This window comes from Etheostoma spectabile, chromosome 15 (genome assembly GCF_008692095.1).
Source record: "Etheostoma spectabile isolate EspeVRDwgs_2016 chromosome 15, UIUC_Espe_1.0, whole genome shotgun sequence".
Classification (NCBI taxonomy): Eukaryota; Metazoa; Chordata; class Actinopteri; order Perciformes; family Percidae; genus Etheostoma; species Etheostoma spectabile.
Genome location: NC_045747.1, coordinates 19,394,589 through 19,418,243, shown reverse-complemented (window position 1 = coordinate 19,418,243; position 23,655 = coordinate 19,394,589). Strand labels below are relative to the sequence as shown.

General features: G+C 42.8%; 1 protein-coding gene across 5 annotated transcripts in view; it reads right to left on the bottom strand.

Annotated features, from left to right (window-relative positions):
• rbfox3b (RNA binding fox-1 homolog 3b) overlaps window positions 1–23,655 on the bottom strand; it is a 456,818-nt gene that overhangs the window by 210,921 nt on the left and 222,242 nt on the right. The window contains exon 1 of one of the 5 annotated variants that reach the window (XM_032538176.1): window positions 10,615–10,761. The exons of the other annotated variants lie outside the window; for them this stretch is intronic. Coding sequence (XP_032394067.1) covers window positions 10,615–10,648 — 34 coding nt within the window. The 5' untranslated portion in view covers window positions 10,649–10,761. Of the gene's footprint in view, window positions 1–10,614; window positions 10,762–23,655 lie in introns of those variants that run through there. 5 annotated transcript variants of the gene reach the window in all.

Below are 23,655 nucleotides of genomic sequence, written 5' to 3'. Positions count from 1 at the left end.
AAAAAAAAAAAAAACTAAGAAAAGGAAAGAGACGGAAAAAATGGAGAGAAACAGCTGGGGATCTAGTGTCTGATCATTTGGTCAACTGTTTCCCTTTGTAATACACGCCGTCTTTTAAAACCAATACAGCCAGTTGACCCGCATCACATTTCAAACAGGAGTGTAAATGCAGGGCATCAAAGGAGACGTGTAATGACACTGAACAACAGTCAATACAAACCACCAGGGCAGGCAGCGCCAGCAGCAGCCACATGCCGACACACATGCTGGACTTGAGGGAGACTTTTCAGAAGTCTAGGTGGAAGAAGGGATCGGAAACTTCTCACTTAGCAAGGTAATGTGATTAAGTCTGAGTGGTTCCTCAGTGATTTGTTTTTCCAAGATTTCACAACCAGACTAATCTCGCTGCACAGAATGTGTCAAAGCATTTGACCGTTTCACCAGTGCTCCGAACTGCAATCGGGCAATAGTGAGCATCTCAAATGTGTGGTGGCAGGTTTGGGGAGTATTGATTTATATTAGAGAAAATGACTGTGCATTCAATTCCAATCAAAAGCCTCTGTGGCAGGCAGCCAGTTCTGCTACTGGGTGAAAGACACTGTATTAAATGTAAAGCAAATTGAATGCGCAAATCCAAATATAAACCTTGGCAAGTGTTGCTTCATCAGAAATGGATTCTCATCAACACAGTTACTAAGTGTGCTACGTCACCGGGTGTTTGTCATATGATAAAAAAGGAAGAAAGATGTGTTTTGGTTGTATTTTCAACAGCACGTATGAGAGTTCCGCCAAAGATTTACAGATATCAAAATACTATGGGTTTTTTTGACACGGTGAAGACAGTATGTGGTCATGGTGAAAATTTAAAATGTGTACCAACTCAAAATGAATCTGCTTTAAGAAGAATTTAAGTTTAAAATTTGGTGTAACCTAATCAACGGTAGGTGCCATATCCAATTCATTTGCTTAGACACCAATTGTTGTGTTGTGTACAGTTTTTCCTGATAACTAGGTTAGCCATTAGGCTGGTGGAGGAAGAGATGATCGTGCTGCCAGACCAAGCTGAAAGATTAGTTAACAAGTGGAAGTGTGCACCCACAGTTATCCCTGAGAACCCCCAACCCACACACACACACACACACACACACACACACACACACACACACAAACCCATTCCATCTATTGCTTTTTTTTTTTTTTTCACTTGGAAGAATGACATGCCCACATAAATGGGTGAATAAAAGAACGGGGGCACCATCTGTTTGATCCCAGTGCTAATGGAGCAGCTCAATTACGTTTTGACTTTCAGTGGACTGACCGGGACGGCGCACTAATGTTGGTGTGCGCTGTTTATGTTTAACTCCAGACACTGAGTGAACATGCTGGATAGCTGGAGGGCAACAACAGCAACATACTTTCAGAGGCTTCTGCTGCAAGTGTGCCAACAATGTGTCAATGGCGGCCTCCAATCCAGAAACCACTACCCGTTTCTCAACCACACAAAATGGAGGTTGGTAGGTGGTGGTGCCGGCTTGTGGATGGTTGGAGCAGTGGCAGTGGAAGGGGGCGATTCGACACTTGTTGTTCTATCCTTGAACGAGGTGCTCAAGCTAAATTGGCTGCGCAAATGGCTAATGTGTATAATGGAATTGAGAGTTGCCCTGCATAAGGGCATCTGCTAAGCAAATAAATAATTTAATGCAAATCCCAGCATCGTGCCTCCTGCCAATTAAGCTAACCTGTTTTAGCTGTAAGTGATTTTATTACATTAGCATGCCGTAGCTCTGACTGCATTAGGGAGGGTTTAATCAGTCTGTAATCAAATTAGAGCACAAGACAGAAGGAGGAAGTGCCATGCTTCCACAAAGCACCTTGCTTGCACACCTGCAGGTCTCATCAGAGAAATCCATATTTGAAATGCTTTTTATACATACGTAGTAATGCACCATCATGTGGCTTGCATGCACATGCTTTGTCCGGTTTACTCAACGGAATGAAAAGTCTAAACTATGACTGTAATAAAGGTTTCTTTTATTAGCTTACATACCAAAAACCAAACTGTGACCAACATGACCAATTCTTTTGTTATCCTGGTGACAAGGAAAGAGGGTTCGATCCAAGGATGGTCCTTTTGTTTTTTAAACACTGTGCGTATGGCTAACTACTTGTCATCTTGTCCCTGTTGATGTTCGCTGTCACATTCAATAAAGTATCACCAACAGGCAAACTGCATTACCGCCGTGATTAACATAACATGCTCATGCAACCATCCGTGTTGCTTCATCACGCTGACCCGGAGAAAACGGGATTCGGAGATGATCTATGGCTACTTTGCACACAACGTTACAGGAAAATATCACACTGAGGTAGCTGCTGTGCTTAAGCTGTCAAGGAGCAGCCTCGCAAAGCCTGACAAATCTGCCTCCGTTAGAGTGAGCGCTCAGAAGGCACTGCCAAAACTGATACCCTCATTGCCTTGTTTTCCAGCTTTTGTTTTTCTTTTGCTTATTGGAAGCTGGGTTTGGGGGTTGGGTGTGGGGGCGGGGGTTGGAGTGATGGTGGAGGGGTAGCAACATGAGAAATGTGTTTGCCCTGAAGGCAAAGTGCAGAGGAGAGTCTTTAAAGATTCTCTGTGCTGACAGATGGTGGTGATGGCTGACACACACTGTCTCACATGAAGGAGACCTGCTGGAGAAGAGTTCAATTGTGATCACCTACCTTCCCATCATTCTCCGATCAACACAAATAAATATAGTTTATTCACAGCCAATTATGTGTGCATAAACATGTGTCAAACATATAAGAGCACACGTGACCATCCAAGTGTCTTTTTTTCCCCCCATATAGTAAAAAAAACACAGTGCTGAGAAAGAAGGCTTTTCTTCTCTCACCCCTTTTCCAGAGGAAAGAGAGGGGGGGCTCTCACATCTTGATGCGGTTACCAGCTGGTGCCACGGGTGTGTGCGTGCGTGTGTGTGTGTGTGTGTGTGTGTGTGTGTGTGTGTAAAGTTCATCCCTTTGGCCTAATTAACTTCTCTGTCACTAATGAGGATCATTACAGGTGGGACAGTAGAGAGATGTCCTCACCCTGACATATCTTATGACATTTCCTATACCAACGCACAGTTAAGTAATGAGGCAAAAGTGGCCGGGATGGCTCAGTGGTTAGAGCCGGCACACATTTACCTAGAGGTTTATGCCTCGACACAGAGGTCCAGGGTTCAAATGTGACCTGTGACAATTTCCTGCATGTATTCCCCTTCTCTGTCCCCTTTCTCACCTAGCTGTCCTATCAAACAAAGGCGGAAAAGCCCAAAAATTATCTTAAAATAATAAAGTAATGAGGAAAAACAAAGTGCATACAACCCAGAATAAAGACATAAAAATAGGTAGGTTACAGTGTAATGGGCACTGATGTCAAAAAAATAGCCAAATGTCTTTCCAACAGATGGTTAACACACATCTCAAGTCAACGTCCCTGGCAGGTGATGACGTGATGTCATACACTTTTACATGCACTAAGCCCGGTCCTCACTCCACTCCCTGCGGCCCCCTCTTATGAATTATGGCCTTGCAGTTTGAGAAGTCATTGATGGGAAGGCCGAGCAGGAGTAAAGGAGGAGGAGGGTGAAGAAGAAAAAAGAAAAAAAAAAAGAAAATCAATCGGAAGCGTCTCAATTAATCTGGCGAGTGGCGGATTGATTGCAGCCCTAAACTGGGTAAACAGGATTGTCTATTTAAGGGCCATGATCCCTTAATCATCACTTTAGCTCAAATAGACCAGGATCGCCACATCTGCTGGCCTGGCCTGAAGCGGATGCCAGGGCCTCGCCTTTCAACTTCAGGCTGCCCCCCTTCCCTCCTCCCCTTTTCCCTTTCAACCTGTGATGGACGGACACGGCGCATGTGGCCTGGAGCGCTCTTGCCCCAAATTGCCGACGTGGGACTGCTCCGAATGGTCCAACCTGAACCCTGACCAACGTGCAAGCTGGGGCCCCGGGTTTGTGGCTTTGCTGAAATGGCTGCTACCGGGGTTGAATACAAAACATGGTATTATGGCTCGCTCAGCTCGCCATGAGGACCGTATCATAAGACTGCAAGCAGGGTGGATGAAGGAGGAGGAGGTTGCGGATGGGATGGGGGGGAACGGGGAGTGCATTCACTTGCGAGCCTGTACCAAAAGTCCAGGCTCTTGCGGCATAACGTGAATTACAATGGGAAATGTTTTACGGCGGGATGCAGAGTGTAAAGGACCTGAGGGTGCAGAGATGCAGCTCTAAGAAGATGGCTGAGGCCAGATGAATAGTATACCTCACTCTGAGCATAGTCATCACCATACCGGAATATCACTGTATCTCCTCCTCCCTCCCTGTCTCTTATTGTCTGGAGTGCCAGAGTTGCCCAGGCTCCATTCTCTAGAGCCTGATTGAAGAGGCTCTCCTCTCCTCCTCACCGGTTTGATTTACTTAGGCTATCTGTGGGAATTGGGCTGGAAGCTTCCTTATTAAGAGAAGACTGTCTGAAGGGTTCCACTGACTGATTGGGCAATTGAAGGCAAGGCACGTGAGCGGAGATACAACAGCTATCGCTATCTCTGACAACACACACACACACATACATACATACACACACAGTCCGCATACAAACACCCCAGTGGTTTATGTATGAGGTCTAGCAGGCACATGTCTGTCACAATTCTTGGTAGCCAGCTTCAGCCCAGTAAACCGGACGGATCTATCTCTATAAAAGGCTCTTAAATCGCTCCCCGGTGGTGACTAGCATGCATTCAGTGGCTGCTCCCACACATCCTGTACACGCACCGACACACTTGTGAGGGAAAAAAGGAAAACAAAGCTAAGATCAGATCCTTTGGCTGAAGATAGAAACAGCTGAAAGACCAAACCTGCTTTGTCTGTGTGATGCACGGACTGTAATGACAGCTCATCATTTACATTTTAGACACAGCCACACGCATGCACATACATTACGCACACTCCCTCTCCTTCCTTTCATTAACACCCATGTTGAGCAACGCAAGCTCAAAGAGGAGGAACAGTGGTGGAGGGAGGCTGAACACAAAGATTTCATTTTTGTGTTTTTTTTTCCCCACAAAGTCACACGGCCCTATGGTCACACAAACGAGACGTGAGCAGCATTAATACAAAATGTAGCAAATTCTACCATACTCACTGCATCTGAGAGACAAAAATTATGCCAGAAAACAATAAATCTGGTTATGGTAGGGTGGGGTGGTGTGATGGGGAGTGGGTGGGTGGGGGCGGAGAACGCATTCATCAAATTATCCCTGCCCATTGACGGCTGTCTGTGCCCAGAGGCCTGTCCTCTTCCATATGCGCTGAATACATTCGCGCCAAAGACACCTCTTAAACAAAACACTTTCCTCCCTGCTTTACACCGACGTCCAGCGTCTTGAACAAACGATTCACAAGACCTGCTCGATGACCTCAATTTGCTTCAGTCTCTGTATCTGTAATAGCCCATCTGTTTATTCGCACTCATGAGCAAAGCCGCCCGTCGTCGCAATCTAATATCATAGCCCTTATTTTAGACCCAACAGAGAGATATGGATTGCAGCAGTAACTGTGATTGTGTTTTCGATGATACTAAGGAAGCAATGGACCTATAAATAAAAAATTCTAAGTGGTTCAGACTTGATACTCTCGGCGGCTAATGAAATGACGGTGACATATTGTGGCGATGCATGCAAAGGAACGGTGTTTGCGGTCAGCGCCTCAGAATTCCCTGCAACTTCCTCAGATCTCTCTGTGACGCTCATCATCCATCTACCAGATGACAGAGCAGGGCTCGGGTACATATATGCCTTGTAAATATTAGCCTTCATCTTAATCAATTCTGTAAATTATTTCATCATGCAGGGGAAATCATATCAAAGCCTGGATATAGTGTAAATATTTTTTTTTCCTTCTGCAGGTCGCTTGCTATGCTGTACACATAATGTGTGTGTGTCATGAATATTTATACATATGTGCTGCTGATGAATAATGTTGTCTGTTTATCCCAATGAAAAGGATTGTAATGATCAAACAAAATTACCATTTATGACAGTTATGGTTCCTTCCTAAGACTGTGTGAATTATTAATGAGTGCCATTGATTCCTTGGTCTAAAGAAGGTGAACTGGGTAATTCCATAAGTGCCATAGTGTAGATTGCTCTGTTAGCTCTGGCTCTGCCTCTCCTCCTCACTCCATCTCATCCTCCATTTGTTACCTTTCACCAGTGCGACCAGGGCAGGGTCTTTCCTGTAATTCCATTACTGCTGCTGCTATGGCATCCCATCATCCCGCAGGACAACTTAGGGACCACTTAGAGACTTGTGCACGTTTAGCTGCGTTACAGTAATGCTGCCAACTGGGCAACAAGCACTATCTATCACTATCTAACAAACAGCAGCTGTGGACGGATCCGTTTAAAAGACACTAGTGGGACAAAGTAGAGTGGGGAAATACATCAAGACACAACAGGACAGGGTAAAATAGAATAGAATTAAAGAGCATCAGCAGAACAATCACACACAGCATGCAATAATGTAAACTAGAGTATCAACTGTGCGTCATTTTCATTTGATCATTTCATTTAATGCTCAATCAATTATTTAGCAATCCTCACAATTGGGAACTTTTAACCAACAACTGTTTGATCCTTTTCACTTATACTTTTACAATAAATCCGTTGTTGTGTCTGATTAGCTTTCTATTGATTCATAACAACATAGTGGCACACAGCAGAGCTGAGCAGAGGACCTATCAGCCCATAATGGTTTATTTTAGTGCTGTGATGGCTCAGTGGATTAGAGTGTGACCACAGCGGACTCTGTGATGGGCTGAGGAAGTGCCTTTCTCCCCCGCTGCTGTACTCAACAGATTAGCAGCCTTTGTTACACAAGTGGTGTTTTCTGAGAAAGGACAGAGTGTCTGAGAGGCTGGCCGAGGGCTGAGAGTGAGAGTGAGAGTGAGAGTGTGTGTGTGTGTGTGTGTGTGTGTGTGTGTGTGTGTGTGTGTGTGTGTGTGTGTGTGTGTGTGTGAACAGCACAACAAAAGCTCAACGGATCAGGCCTAGATCTCATCGCCAGCCCACTTTAGAGCACTTGTTTCTCCCTCCATCTCGAAGGCTGGGACCAAGTCCTGCTATGCCGGACCGCTTTGGCTGATCGGCCTCACTCATCTCCACCTACGCCAGCAAGGGTAAACCGGGGTTGGTTGGAGGAGGGGTCAAGCGTGGGCTCACCTGATAAACCTGCCTCCCTCTAATCCCCCTTCTCTCACTCCTTCTTTCCATCCCTCCATCTCCAAGCCAGAGTGCATAAATCTGCCCTCCTTGACAGCCGCAATCAACAAGGGCCGTAGTGAACCATGTGTAATGGGCGGTTAAGACAGGGGCGTACGGGAGCGGCAGAATTTACAGCAACAATTATAGCCCCCATACAACGAGATGCCTGGGGGCAGGAGCTGCTCAGGAAAAGAGGGGTTGGAGATAGTGGGTTTAAGTGAGACACAGGTACGTCCCCATGCAGCCAGCCACTCACAGCAGCCTCATAGTAATACATTTGGATCACTAGCAGAGCAGTGCAATGAATTCCCCAGCGACGCAAAGGAGCAATTGCCTTGCAGCAAAGCCAGAATCTGGTAGGAGAGGGCCGGACCCGCGCGGAAATAATGTGTAAGAGATAAATGGTGACAAGTGTGAGGAGAATACATGGATAATCCTTTTCAGCGAGTGCTAATGCTACACGTCTCTCTTCTTCTGCTTGTACAGTATCTCGGGTTTGGACCATATTACTAAGAAATCCCTCACATGCACGCTCGCTGTACCGAGTGACACAAGCGGAATGTGACAATATTTCAACAGTGTGTGGAGCTTTTCATATATTTGCCTGACCTACTCCACTAATTCATCTATCTGCGGCCGTCTCTGCATACATCCATAACAAATGGCACTATAGACTGTTGGACATGACCTGAGGCTATGTGTGTGCATGTGTGTGCATGTGTGTGTGTGAGACCAAATGGGTGCTTTTAACCATCAGTCATTTTAATCAACACGTGACCTTTTAAAAACCATTATGACAAACGGATCAGCCATGAAAGCCGGTGACCTGGTGTGTGGCCCGGGGAAGTCAGGTCGGTGCTTCCCAACATGACCCCTCCCCCTTGTCATCTCGCCCGCCCGCCCGCACACACACACACACACACACACACACACACACACACACACACACACACACACACACACACACACAGCAATCTACTGACAAAACTGAAGACATCATGCTGCTTGTGTTGCGTTTCAAAGGAAGCGGATCAGGTTTTACAAGATGCATCGAACGATAATTGGATGATAATTGAACCTACCTTTATAATACATTCTATCGCACAGGCGTAAACTCGAGGTAAAGTGAAATAAATTACCTTCTAATTAGGGATTCAATGTGCAAATTAATTTAGTTTCAATGAGTGGAGAAACTCACAATATCGGCATTCAATTTCTAATCTCATTTTTCTGCACAAATTATTAAATTACTGAACTGCGTGGGGAGGGATTTGGTGGTGGTGGGCTGGGGTCGGGGAGATAAACACTTGGTCATTAGCTCTAAACAAAGACTGAGATTCATTAGGATTCACTGAGACGTAAAAAAAGAAAAAAGAAAGAAGTTTAGACAAACTTTAGGGGGGAAAAAAAGAGAAATTGTAATTAGACATGAAAAATATTCCCAATAATCAAATCACATTTTGTACTCGGGGCTTTGAAATTAAATTAACTGAGTTCATATACTGGTACATGTCTCAGCCACTTTCTTCACTCTAAAATGTGTTGCCGGAACACCAGTCCCGAGAGACTAGATAGGAATCTAATTATCTAAGATCAATATTACTCAGAATTTTCTCTGTCTTTCCAGCTCTCCAGCTACTACTGTCTCCTTTGTCTGCCAGTGTGACGCTCAGATGAGTTTTATTTCTGCAAATGTGCTCAGTATGAGGAGGTCAAGTCCCTCCATCAGGGGCATGCAAGCTACCAATGGGGACACAAGATGCGTTTTTTTTTCTCCAAATTGAATCCAAAAAGTGCATTATTTTCCGGCTGTGGGTAGAACGAATGGAGTTTATGTTTTTGGGATAACACCTTTTGAACAAACAGACATGTGTGTTAATGAGTGATGCCTTGATGACTGGATTCTGGCGGAGCACCCTTTTGCACAGAGAAGCCAAACATGCTGATTCAGGTGAAAGAAGTGAGACGTGGTGCAGGGAGAATAAGATCCCACAGCCATATGCCGTGTAGAGATCCGCGGTTGGCCTTTTCCTCTCACGACGGTTCAGATTAATTACGATCATCACGTCTTGAGTCTGGGCCCCATAAATCACACTGACTTTAAAATAATGTAGTAAAATAATATTCCATATATGGCGAGCGCTAGAAATCCAACACCATTATCGGCCATCAACAGAGACAAGGGGGGAAATTAGATAAAAGTGAGGCTGCTTAAAAAATCTTTTCTCCACGCTGGAGCATAAATAATTACATTTCCAGTAAATGGCTGGAGGTTGAGAGCCACTCAGAGCAGGACGACACAGCCGTGTGGAAATGTAAAGTTCAAATAAAGTGTAAAACGGGCGGATATGCGAGGTGCAGAACGCTGCTGCCTACAGAACATAAATCCACTCTGAGGAAATCTACAAGGCTGTCTATCAGCAAGATAAGTTGGACTGGACACAAATCCTCTCAGTCATAAATCTGCAAAGGGAGAGAGGGACAGACCCTCAATCAGGAGTCAGCTACCGTCAACATGCCCCCCCCCCCAGGTGAATGCAGACCTTACGTGCATGTATATGTCCGCCTCCGCAAATCCTCCCTACAGCGAGCCCTGTATTACCCTACAGTCATGTAGTGTCCCGGCAGGTCAATCCACTGTGATCTGTTTTGCTGAAGGATATGAATGCTGACATTTTATTGGCATGACATGCCGGTCCTTCTAAATTACGGAACCCCCCAAAGTCCCAAAAGATGATGGGGCTCCATACCAAATGCAGAACTTAAACCTACTCTTCTGTCCAGTGCTGCACAGGTTAGTATCTTAATTAAAGCGGACCAAACTGTAGCAAATGCTGGTTAAGTTTTGAGCAATCCCAGAACCATTTTATAGAATTTGGCTTCCTTGGGCAAAAATGTGCGAGCCTACAACTAAAATTAAAAGTTTCTGATAATTTGGTGAATTCCCTTTTTTTTCCAACTGCTGATGTCCTGGTTTCTACCTGTGGTGGAATGTAACTAGCGTTAGGTAACTTAAGTACTGTAGCTTACCAAAGTAGCTAGGCTACTTGGACGTTTTAGGCAACTTCGTACTTGCACTCCACTGGCTAGCTACATTTGGGCAACCAATGTTGTACTTTTTACTCCATTACATTTCTTTAACAATATGTGTACTTTTTTACAAAAATTAGCTTTTAATTTAAATTATCGAACTTTCGAAGCAATTCCCCTAGCCTACTTGCGCGTGTCCGAAGAAGACCCCTGACGACACCGCGCAGCTGCCGGCGATAGCATGCAGCTAATGAAACAGGCTAACCTTAGCTTACCGGTAACCTTCAGCTGCACTTTTCCAGACACCATGGCCACTGCCGGAGTCGTAGTTTACAGGATAAACCGCAGAACGTGAAATTCCTCCTGCTTCCCTGAAGTCACCGGTGTGACATTCCATTCCAGTGAGTTATGCAAACAAAAAACGAAGGTAAAGCATGCGGGCTTCACGTTGCATTCAGGTGTCCCCTGTTATTGTGAATGTCAAAAGTGGAAGAAGAAAAAAAAAATACTTGAGTTGTAACCTTATAGTCGAGAGTCAAATCAAATTGTAAATCTGGAGAACCGCACACATTAGTTACTTTGTAGATTCAGATTATTACTACTTATTTACTACTAAATACAAACCAACTGATAAATCATGATTTAATATTAAGGATTAAGCTACTGGGATTTAACCCCATCTTTACCAGCAGCAACATTAGTGATAATACTATGCAACATTAATGCATCGGTAATTATAATCCTGTGATAGATTTTGTTTTCTAAATTGGGCCATTTTTTGCACAATGAGCACTTTTACTGTTGGTACTTCTTGAAGGTAATACTTTGGTACTTTTATTTACTTATTTAAGTAAGATTTTGAATGCAGGACTTTTACTTACACTGGGTATTTTCCCACTGGGATATAAATAATCTATCTGAGATCTCAGCACTTTGTCCACTTCTGATTTCTGCCTCTGTGTATTTATTTAATTGGTTTAATATAATGTCATTATTTTCCTCACCTCTTACATGTAAACACAATGTAAAAACAGCAGCAAAAAAAGTGTGGAGGGATTTGTATTATTGCTGAAAACCTCTTAGCTCACCCTGTGTTCTTTGTTATCTTGGTTTGATCGCATGTTTTGCTCTCCATATTTTATTTTCGGGATCAGCAACAAGTCCTTTATTAGTTAAACTTATTACTTTGAGTGCATCTTATTATTATATGCACAGATTGCCTTGTGGGTCAGTCCACAACAGTTTTTGACAGGTAGAAAAGGGGACATACTAAACAAAGAGAAAAGGATGTACAGAAAAGGTGTTCAGGTAACAACTTCCTCTCTGATGCTGGGTCGCTCCTATTTTCACAGCGTATTTGTATGCATGTACCATTCAGTGGTGGAATGTAACAGTACATTTACTCAAGTTCTGTACTTGACTACAATTTTATTTTTTAAAGACTTTTTGATATAGATATTTTTGACAGGACAGCTGAAGACATGGAAGGGGAGAGAGAGGGGGGGAATGACATGCAGCAAAGGGCCGCAGGGTGCAGTTGAACCCGGGCCGTCGTATCGAGGAGTAAACCTCTAGATATGGGCGCCTGCTCTACCAACTGAGCTATCTGGGTGCCCTCTTGACTACACATTTGAAGTACTTGTAATTTACGTCAGTATTTTCTTTACATGCCACTTCCTACTTGAAAAATATTGTACTTTTTACTCCACTACATTAATCTGACAGCTTTAGTTACTTTACACATTAAGATTTTTGCACCCAAAACACATGTATTTTTTACAGTACAAGTTTTTTTTATATAAATTAAACTTCCCCGTATTTTTACAGTGTGGTATTAGTACCTACTTAAAGTAAAATGAAACTTCTTCCACCACATAATGTTGCTTAGTCATTAAGTTGCGACAGGGGTCAGGCCACAGTAGTAATACAATTTCTCACATGTTTTCTCTTGTGTAGGACTCAGCTGCCCTTTGTGCAATCGTTTGTTTCCGAGGAAGACCGCTTTGCAGTCAAGTGGTAGTCTTGTTTTCAATAATGTAGCTGTGTTAATAAAGGCTTTTCCCACTTTAGGAAAGCAATATGCCTTGAATTTTGATACAATCACTCTCTTGTGGACACGCACAGGTTTTCAATTGATAAAATTACCTTAAACCCACTGATAAACAATGTATTTGGGGCCTGTGAGGCCCTTGGGGGGTGGGGGCTCAGGCAGTAGTTGATTGGCTGGTAACACAGCCTTGCAAGCAAGAAAGACAAAAAATACCAAAGACTCCTTGTCTTACCTGCTCTGCTCCATGTAAGGTGATACTCACATACATGTCAGATATACACACATGCGATTGAAAAAGCGTGACATTTTGGAGCATCCCCACACACACACACACACACACACACACTGATTACAAAACTTAACTCGAAAGAATTATGCAAGTCATTCATTAGGCTTGTAGTACTAATAGCATTTTTGGCAGTGTGTATTTCTTAAACCTCCAACAGCGGTTCAGGCGTCTGCTCCAGTCGAGACGGGCGTAATACCTAGAATGTAACAAACAGGAGATGTTTGCTGTCTGCTTCATTTCAGAAACACTGATGCCGCCTGGGGAAAACAAAATGCAAGCAATGTCTGTTTGTGTTTGCGTATGTAGTGTACACAGGTCTAACACAATACTGCATAATGTCTTCCTCGCAAATAACTCTATTTGAAATATGATCCACCGCATTGCACACGTGTCATGGCGTGCATAAAAATCCCACTGATCGGGAGTGACTGGAGGGAGGTGTTTTACATCTCTGTCCACCGTAAAATGGTGCAACGGCTGGCTCGCAAAGTTGTAATTCCTCCATGTTCATTGTTATTTTTAGGACAAAAAGATTAAAAAAAACAACAACACTGAGGACATCGTTTACTGGTTCCCGCCGCTGGATTACTTTCACAAGCATCATTCATAACAGGGATTTTGCTTGTGCCATTTCCAACAGACAACAGACTACAAGCAAAAATTAGAGGCTTTTCCTTGTCCTAGGCTGTTACACCGGGGGGACTGTAAAAAATTGATTAGTCATCGTTTCACTCCTGATGAGATTTCAACACTTCATTTGATGGAAGTGTGGAGTAAAAACAAGCGATGCAGATTCTTGCCTTCGTTCCCCAAAGATCCTCATATCCCCCCCCCCCATCCTCCTGAGATCATATCTTGGACTCCCCGTCTAAACGAGGACGAGTAAAATATACTTCCTGACGTTAACACCCTCATGTTCTCACTGTCTGTAATTCTCCTAAGCATCTCAAACAACAGATAAAGGCTCGCAGGCATCGAACAAGTAGCGCCAAAGAGCCTGTGGCCATGCAGGGTTTGATTCAGGCCATTGTTCTGACAGAGGAACTCTATTTCTGGAGTACAATCCTCGCCCCTCCCACCATCACCAACTGCACCCCCAACCACCACCAGAACCAGCAGCTCCTAACCAACTCTCCCTCTTCACGGGGAGTCTGAGCAGTTCTGTGCGTTCAGCACATTTCAGCACAGTGTGGATATTTGAAATGTCAGGACATTTTACTCTGCTTATGTGTGGTAGGACTGAACTTCCATAACGCCGGGCACATTCCCCGAATTGGCCACATGTATTATTCATTCTGGGATGTATACAGGGGGCCAGTGCACTTGACTTTGTCAACGTTCTATAAACACATGCACTAAATTATTGAGGTGTCTAAAAAGGAGGGCCTGTTGCTGGGGCTCGGTGGGCCCGGTGCCATGACAGGTCGGACGGGCAGTAACGAGGAGCCGCGTAAGCACCCCTTAGACAGCCATTAAAAATGTATGATTCACCATTTCCCTGTGGCCAGGCAGAGGATCATCACACCACCCACAACTTCAGCTCACCCCCACCGCCAAACAACTGCAACAAGGTACACCTGCCAATTCACTCCTGTCACATTATCTGTACGACATCACTGTCACCTCCATCAGCTGGAGATGGGGAAAAAGGCACTGTCACTCCCTCACCATCAGCTGTTAGAATCTGATCCTGCTGGGGCCATTGCGTGGACACTGATGTTCGCTGCAAACACCCCGTGCAGCTGGCAAATTGCTGTAACAGGGGCGATGAAAAGAAATAAAGATCATACCCACGATAATAAAATCTCTTGGTCTCGTGTGAATCACCTATATCATGTTTTCCTGACAAGTGTTTAAGAAATATCCTCAATATGATTTTTTTTTTTTTCCCTAATGGTACACAATCCAATAGATAGTAATTTCCTGATGGTCTAATTGGTCCCGGGGGGAGTTTTGTCTTCATCTATTATGAGGAGACCCACAGGACCTTAGTTTTATTGAATTTATGACAGCAGAGAGAGAAAAGATGCTAAAGGTATAATTTATTAACAGTTTTTTTTTTTAATTGAGTTGTGTTTTGTAGCGGCTTCCTCCTTAAGGTTTTTCTTATTTTTGTTGAGAGGCAAAGAGCCATTGTGGTGTTGGTCTCAACTAACAGAACCGACCGTTGAAGATATTGAAAATAAGAAAGGATGATAATGAATTATTTTGGTAGCTTGTAGATTCTCTGGATTTGGATTCTATTGATTCCCATTGATCTAGTTCTCTTTGAATCCTTGTTTTTGCATTCTAGGCAAATCATTTGAGTAAAAGTTAACTAAATATGCTCAGAGCAAACACCTATATATAGTTTATATTCTGTTCTGTAGTTATAGTTTTCCGATTTACATGTAGGCTGTCATTAAAAAAAAGCTAAAAGTGATGTCGAAACTTTTTCATTCCTTTATAAGCAAAAGAAAACCCAGATTTGTGAAAATTTGATGCCTTCTGTTTGTTTTTACTTCAACTAGATGTGCCGGATCATTCTGACAATGACTGGAGACACCATTGTGTTAGAGCAACTTCTCCTAAATGAAATTATTTTCGTGCCATATTTCGATTTCAATGGATAACTTTGCTTAGCCACTCCTTTAAGTTCCAGCCCCAGTCTGCTGTATATTGAAAACACTATGCACGCATCAAAGTGCATGCATAGGGACGATGTGGCTGAAAGAGCAGAAGGTCCAGAGTTCTCTTTTAGGAATCAATAAGTTGAATTAAAAAACTTACTTACCAATTTGTTTAATATTGGAACCAGTTCCAATTCGGAGCTGGGACTCAATACCCAATCCTGCCTGTCGGAAAAAAAGTCAAGGTTGTGTACTCTCAGCCTTGTGTTAACCCTCAAATAAAACAGCAGCACACTCACAGACTCCACCTTAAGATCTCCCACTGACAGTTGCCAGACTCATCTCCCAGAAGACCCTCCCTCCTCAGCCTCTCATTGGCCCCTTGGTCAGCACACCTTAGATCCAAAAGGCAAAAGTCAGACCAATTAGAAAAGCATCTCCTCCCCTAAAGAACAAGGTTGATCTGCAACACCAAGACAGGTCCCTGAGGTGCGCCATTTAAAGCTGAAACACCATATGCGGTCACACGATTAGGCCCCGCCATTAAGGCGATCTGTTTTGTACAAGGATGGCCATTGTAATTTATCTGTTTTTAAGCTGCAGTTGAGTACTTTTCCACATCCATCTTGGCGCGCATTAGAATTTCAAAAGCATCTGTGAATCAGGGCTGGAGACTGGCTGAGATGATTGCAGTGGTTTTCTATAGTCTCCTGTGGCGCTCTCCCTGACCCTGAGTCCGTAATCTATATTTTCAGAATAATACAGAGAACCAGAGATGTTCAAGGGCATAACCCTCTAATCTACTCTACTTGCCATGTACTTGGAATGTCCACAACCACTCTCAAGCTTGAAGAAATAAAAGCTGCTTAATTTAACTGGTGTCAATTTACTTCAACATGTCATGTATGGAACTAATACAAAAAAAAAGGCGCAAATATGTTCACTAGTTACATCACGCAATTAATGCCCCACACACATCTGACAAGGCAAACACACATGCTCCCCTGCACACATTTCGTGTGACAGGAGCAAACACAAGCCCAGAGACAGACAAACACCAAGCATATGCTCCTTCCACAATGATCAGTGACCTCCCAGGCTCGCAACACAGTGCTAAATGAGCAACTTTCCTCTGCGGAGTAGTCAATAACCACACAGCCACAACGATCGTGTCAGCGTCCAGCCTGGCCAACATCCCCCGTAATTAATTAGTTCATGTCTCCTCCGCTCAGAGAGAGGAAGACAGCACAAGGCATATGTACTCATCCATTACATGTGCTATCCAGGGGTCAGTGGCCCTGGCAGGGGCAGTCTGCACAAACGCTGCTAGACTTCAACCCGGGCCCCTTTTAGAAAATTGCCTTTTGGGTTAAAAAAAAACGAGAAGTGCCTCTTGGCCGCTGTGTCAGTCAAAGACAATTTGATTAATATCAATCAGCATTAGAAGACAGCGGATCTATACGCCGGAGGACAACTTGTCCAGAAACAACACCACCCGGCCTGAGAGAAGTCTCTGGGCGCAGGCTGGTTGGAATGAGGCAGTGGGCCAATCCCTTCGGCCTCAATGAGCAAGTCTGCTTTTCCATCTCTGTCTCAGTTTTTCACTTCTTTCTCAACTCCAATCAGTCCTGCCTATCCCCACATCACCATCCTGTCATCTCCACCAATACCAATCCCACTGGCCTTGCACAATACCCTACCCTAATCCCCCCCGCACCCCCCACCAACCCTCTCTGAAAGTCTCATATCACCCTATGTGAAAAACAAGCCCTATCTCTGGGTGGGAAGAGAATCAATCTCTGCTTGCTATGTGGAATCCCTGACCGTCAGATACCAAGAGGTGGGGGGGGGGGAGGTATTCGGCACATCAGTCTTCCCTTCGGTCACATGCTGCCTTTTTGACTTTGTGCTGAGTCAGGATAAACACTAAAGACAAAAGTCGACCCCCCCCGATCACAGAGCATTCCCTTTATCGATTCCCACCACAGCCACCCTCTGCGTCCAAATAAGGCGGAGGGACACAGCACATCTGTATCAATCTGTATATTCCTATAAGCCTGCACTTTGAGCATCTGCGTTGTCTGTGTGGGGTAGCATTTTAATCAAGGCCTGCACATCAGATTAATGGAGAAATTTGATAAACGTCTCCTATTCGCAAGCGAAATTTTGCCAACTCAGGACTTTGGCTCCGAGCAATGGGAAATGAAGAATTAGAGTGGAGATGAGAGAAGTGAGATGTTTGAGGTCATCTCTTTAAAAAATGACTTTAAATCAGAATTAAAACCGTCTGCAATATCCCAGTGATGATTTCATTACTGGGGAATCAAGATGTCATCCATTTTGAGGACAGGACGTCAGAAGTTCTGGGACTGGCTCACGGGTGGCTTTGCGAAATTTAGAGCAGCTGCTAGCAGAACTATTCCCAGTCATCAAGACGGACAAGACAGGTCTCATGAAATATTCATGTTTTAAATGTTCTCTCTGAAAAGTGAGCCTTTGCACATTTAATTATTTAATGAACATTAAATATCCCCAACAAAAACTAATTGACATCCCTTCAACTATCAGGGTTAAGATTACAGTGTTTGAGTTTAGCAACCTGTAAAAAAAAAAAAAAAAAAAGTGCATGTGCATGTGCCAAACAAAAAAAACAACTCACCGTGAGCAACAGTAGCGTAACTCAAACGTGAGGAAAACACAGCAAAGGAAGGATATTTACTGCAAAAATACAAAAAGCCATGCAATGAAAACACAGGGCATTAGTAACAAACGGTCTAGAAAAACATACCTCCATTTTTCATTACGGTTTAAATGGCTGCGCACAACACTGGGAGGATGGCAAACTTTCATAACAAATATAGATTGGTTGTTTTCTTGCTCTCTTTTGACACTGTCACAAAGCTGGGATAATATTGATGCTGAAATTATTCTATTTATTAAGTAATCTTTGTGAGGCAGGGTTTAAATCGCACGCTGGTTCCACAGGCAACCAAAGTGGCACTTTGCGGGCACATTGAACCGTGTCACCGCTAAGCGAGGCTGACACATAGGGAGATGAAAGTCTTGTCATTCATTTACCCGTGACAACCTGTGTATGCTAATGTCCAAGCATCTTTAGCTCAAGAGAGAGGACAGTTCTGCCCGTGTCGGCACACAGCCGGGCCTTAGGGGAAATCTGCAGGGACGGACAGTGCAGCCCAGCCGCGGGCCTCCTAACAATGGAAGTCACTGATACAGCATGTGGGTCCTAATGGCACTGCATTCTGCATTAATGCACTGGACTCAACACTGCATACGTCGTATTGTATTGTCTTTTGTTACCTTCGTCAAGGAAGTTGTGTTTTCAGTCCTGTCCTGTAGATAGAGAGACCAGAAAAGACAAAGGGAACACAAAAGTGGTAAAGCTATAATAATAATTTATTGATCCCTAGTGGGAAATTACAATTTACACTCTTTTTTGTTAGTAATCACTATGGGGGGGGTACAGTGCCTTGCTTAAGAGCACCTGGAAGTGCCCAGGAGAAGTGGCATCTCTTCAGCTACCAATCCACACTCTGTACTTTGGTCCACACTGGGACTTAAACCGCAACCCTCCGCTTCCCATCCCAACTCCCCACTGACGGAGCTACTCTGTGTTTTGTGAAGGATATTTCAGTTAGTATTTTGCACCATTTATGTGATTTTCTCTTGTAATCTAATCTGGGACATATTGTATACTGTATGTCCACAATTCGGTTGTGAAATTCCCCATGTTCTAAAAAGTGAGATTTCTATGTCTTTTTTGTATTTTCAAGCGGGTCGAGGTGCTATAAGGATCCTGTCAAAGTATCAAATGCTCGATCCACAGAGAAATAACACACAGCCCGTATACAGAAACCGTGCCTTTAAACAAGTCCTTTGGGTCTTCTGTACGCTTGTGATGTCACAACAAAACTATATACAGTATAAGGTAGAAAGTGCAGCTACAGCGCCATTACTCTCATTCCCCGGCTGCAATGACAACGCAGAGACACCGAGAGCACAGATGTGGAAGAACAGAAAACGCTGACCAATCAGAGCCATCTAGAATTTTCCGGGAGGGGGGCTTAAAGAGACAGAGTATGTGAAAAATAATGTGTTTTTTTAACATTAATGCATGTAAACATGTTCTAGTAGAATCCCAAAATACATGTATGAACTTGAAAATGAGCACAATATGGGACCTTTAGAACAACATATTTTTTCAGTGTGTCATGTTTTCAGGATAAAGATAACGAGGATTTTGCATCCTTGTTGGAGATCTACATCCCATTGTATAATTTCAAAAGCAAATGTTACTGCATACTAATCCATGTTCATACCAGCACAGCAGAAACGACTCATATTGGGGATATATTACTATTTTACTTACTGTTTAGTGCTGTAAACTAATATGGATTTTGTATCAGAGTGCTTCTGTTCCACAATATTAACACACAATGTAGCGGGCTTGTGCAAAATTCAGAATTTAAATGACTTAATGACTCCTAAATTCCAATTCAATTCTTGAATTTGAATAGAATTTGAATTGATGTCAAAAACAGGATCTAGAATTACAATTCAAATTTGAATTAAAAGGAAAAAGAATTGTAATTCAATAAAAATTCGTACATGGTAAATAATTTAAGTGAAGTGTTTAACAATGAAGCTTTACAGGACTTGTGTTACATATTCTATAAATTCTATTAGTTTGAACAACATGTACAGAATACATTACCAGGAAATGTTTCCCCCCAGCAATGAATGTTAAAAGCTCTAGTCACAGAACAAATAATTAAGTTTTTATTAATAATAGTTGTAATTTTGTTGAAAATGATGGAACATGACTCCATTTCCCAGAATGCTTCACTTTAACCAAGTATATAAAATGGTTGTCAATCAATTTGAGTTGGACATTTGTTTGAAAGCTTCTTTTCTACACAATTTGATGGTCAACACTGGACTTTTTAAGTTTCAGAAGTCCCTTGCAACTTCAGATTACAAACGTTTTGGATTTGACACCTGTAATAACAGCAACGTGGAAAATATTAGCACTAGTTTATTTTTGAAGAACCAATTCCAACAAGAACACTTGGAAACCACAGAGCCATATGCATACACTGCAGCGCTCCAGTCTGTGGCTCCATCAAGGCTACTTCAAATTTCAAAAGGCATCTATGTCTTTTATTTTGAAAAAAACATCTCTTGACGTTATCATGCTACTGATATTTGATATCATCGGTGTATTCAATTCAAATTCATGAATTGAATAGAGGCCAATTCTGAATTTTGCACAAGCCTGCAATGTAGAGGCTGGAGAAGTGGTGTCATTGTGAAAATCCTTATGAATGTTATACTGTATGTAATATAAATGTTATACATTGGATATATGTGGTGCATTCTCCACTTTGTATTTATTTACCCTATCTTTTTAAAAAATGTGTTCTTTTATTCTATCCTATTTAATATTTCATGTATGTTGTATCCTATAATTGTATAATCTGTGTGCGTGCGGTGTGTCTGATAAATGTTGGCTCACTAAAAAAAAAAATCAATCAATCTATCTATCTGATGATTTATTAATGCTGAAATGCAAAATGCACATGCTGTTATTATCTGGGATCACAATTGTTCACATTATTTTAAAATAAACATGGCGATGCTCATTATTCTAGATTATGAGAAACATTCAATACAGCCACCTGCAGCCAAGCTCTAGTACCAGTCACCTGGCAACCGAGTCAAAAACAAAATTCTTCAAATGCTGTGGATCAATAGAATTTGCCTTTGAGCGGAATTGACATACAATTAGCTTTTCAAGTATTCCCAGGGGCTATTTAGAGGGGCAGTAATTGCATAGTATAGATCTCTGTTTGTTCAATGAATTCATCGAGTGGATTGATACATTCAATGATGGCGTATTTAGTGAGTAAGGCTAAATCTATCCCTTATGCTATCCAGTTTCCCTGTACTGAGCTAAAATTAGATTTTGGTTTCATGTGTTTAATATTTGTCTATGTCAACAAAGCATCACATGCAGTTTATCAGAAGTCCTGTTTTCTAACCATCCAGCATGCTCATACAAGCAGACAGATGGACAATGACATGTGGAGCACACATTTTATGGATTGTGCACATCGGTTAAGGCAGTCATATATGGTCATGACTTTGAGCCGACGCAGATTACTAATTTCGCTGATAATAATGGTCATCAGTGTTTTTCTCTTTCCATACCCAACCATTTAACCAATGTTGATTGTGGCCACTTTTGTTTCTGAAAGTAGTGCTAGGGCTGATGGATTATGGGAACTATTTTGGTCAATTTTTAAATTGTGATCATGTAACCCGATTACTTGTCGACTTTTGGAAAGATATTGCATTTACTGAAAATAAAAAAAACTGTGAAACACTTAAACAAATCAACAGTGAAAACACCTTGAACTATGACATTTCCCTAAATACTTTTCCTGTTACCTTTAGAATTCCTTTTCTCTACGCAAGACAAAAAATAAGAGTTTACTTGCAAAATGTAATGTGCAAGATCACTGTTTTTCTGGATGACACTGATTTTGTGATCGGTAGGAGCCGAAACCACCCTAACTATAACGTTCTACAATTTTAGCAAGACATCGGCTATTACCTGTTTATCATGGCCCATGCGTTCCTGGGTTTTCTTGCTACTAGCTAAACTGTAGCACTGAGGTAAGTGTCAGGATGTGAGCCTCTTCCTTTTGACCAAACACCAACACTACACTTCTCTAACTGTAACAGCTCTCCAATTACCAGCATAGATTGACTCCGTTAATAAAACAGTCCATTTGATCCGGTGAACCCATTCATGTTTTGGCTCTGAGCTACAGTGTGTGTTGGTGTCGTGATCAGATGTATCGAAGCAGACACCTGACATGCTGGTGTTACTTTTCACAGCAGCTGTCACTGCGGTGTGTCAGTGATTGACTCGCACCAGATCTGCTTTCAGATTAATATTTCATCTTTCACTTAATAGGAAAACAGATGTTCTGCAGCCGTGTACACTGGGAAATAAACTGGTTGTGATGTATGCATTACTTACAGCCAGCTAACTAAATTTAGAATGAAATATGCATCTGACAGATGCCTCACAATCAAGTTCCAAAAGCCTATAATGGGATATCGACAGATTTCATTTATGCAGGGCAGACTGACCTCATTGGGGGAACTAATAAAACTTTTGGTACATTCAACCGGAAAGATGCCCTGGCTGTATTTCAGTCTTAGGCAGCTCTCTTGGTGCCCTTTAAAGCATTGACCTCTTCACAGAGTGAGGGCTCCTATGTGATTAATACTGCTAGGCATTTATTGGCACGCAAGGCACTTTTACCAATAGGTTACCTGCTTGACCCCAGCGCGAGCACGGGGATCGAAATCGAGTGGACAGGAAACTATATGGCTTAGGGTGGTAACAACAGGCAACATACTAAAAAGGTATCTCAAAACTATAACCATCCCACTCATATAAAGCTATTTGGGCGTGTGCCCGCCCACACACGAACGCATCAAGCACGCACGCACCACGCGCACCCACACACACCACACACACACACACACACACACACAAACACACACACACACACACACACACACACACACACACACACACACACACACACAGATACTTAGTCTCTATCACATTCACCAAGACCCACCCACACAACACATAGCCCGGGGCATAAAAGGTTTCTGCGGCCAGAACACAAACAAACTCATTTGTAACCTGCCATGACACACTCCCAACACACACATGCACATGCACGCATGCACGCACAAGGCAACAGAAACGCCAAGTAACATTATCCCCCTGTGCAGCTCGATGGATCAGACTGTTTATCAGAGGGTCTCCACCAGCACACTGGAAGAAGGATCATAATGTCAGCAATCAATTCCACGGTAATCAATATAGATATCTATTCAGATATCTATTGATGCAATTTAACAGGGATATTAGTCCGAGCTCAGGTAAATGTCAGGAGTTCTGCTAAACCGTGTTACTGTGCCATAATTGCACTGAGTGACATTGGGTGGTTACATGAAGTTGACTTAAGTGAGTTAAAACGGTGTCCGATAGAAAAAATGTTTTGTTTCTGTATCGGGTCAACACGCTTCTTAAAATAGGATGCAATTCGTCTTCCATAAAGCAGGATAGATGGAGCATAGGAATGAGAATAACAAGCAACTATGGAATTGCGATGCAACACAACAACAAATGCACACTTTGGTTTATCAGCAGTAAATAGCCAGTGCCATGTTCACATGCTCCTTAATCATACTGATGCATGTACACAAGCACACAATAATGTACAGGCAGGCGTGCGCACACACACACACACACACA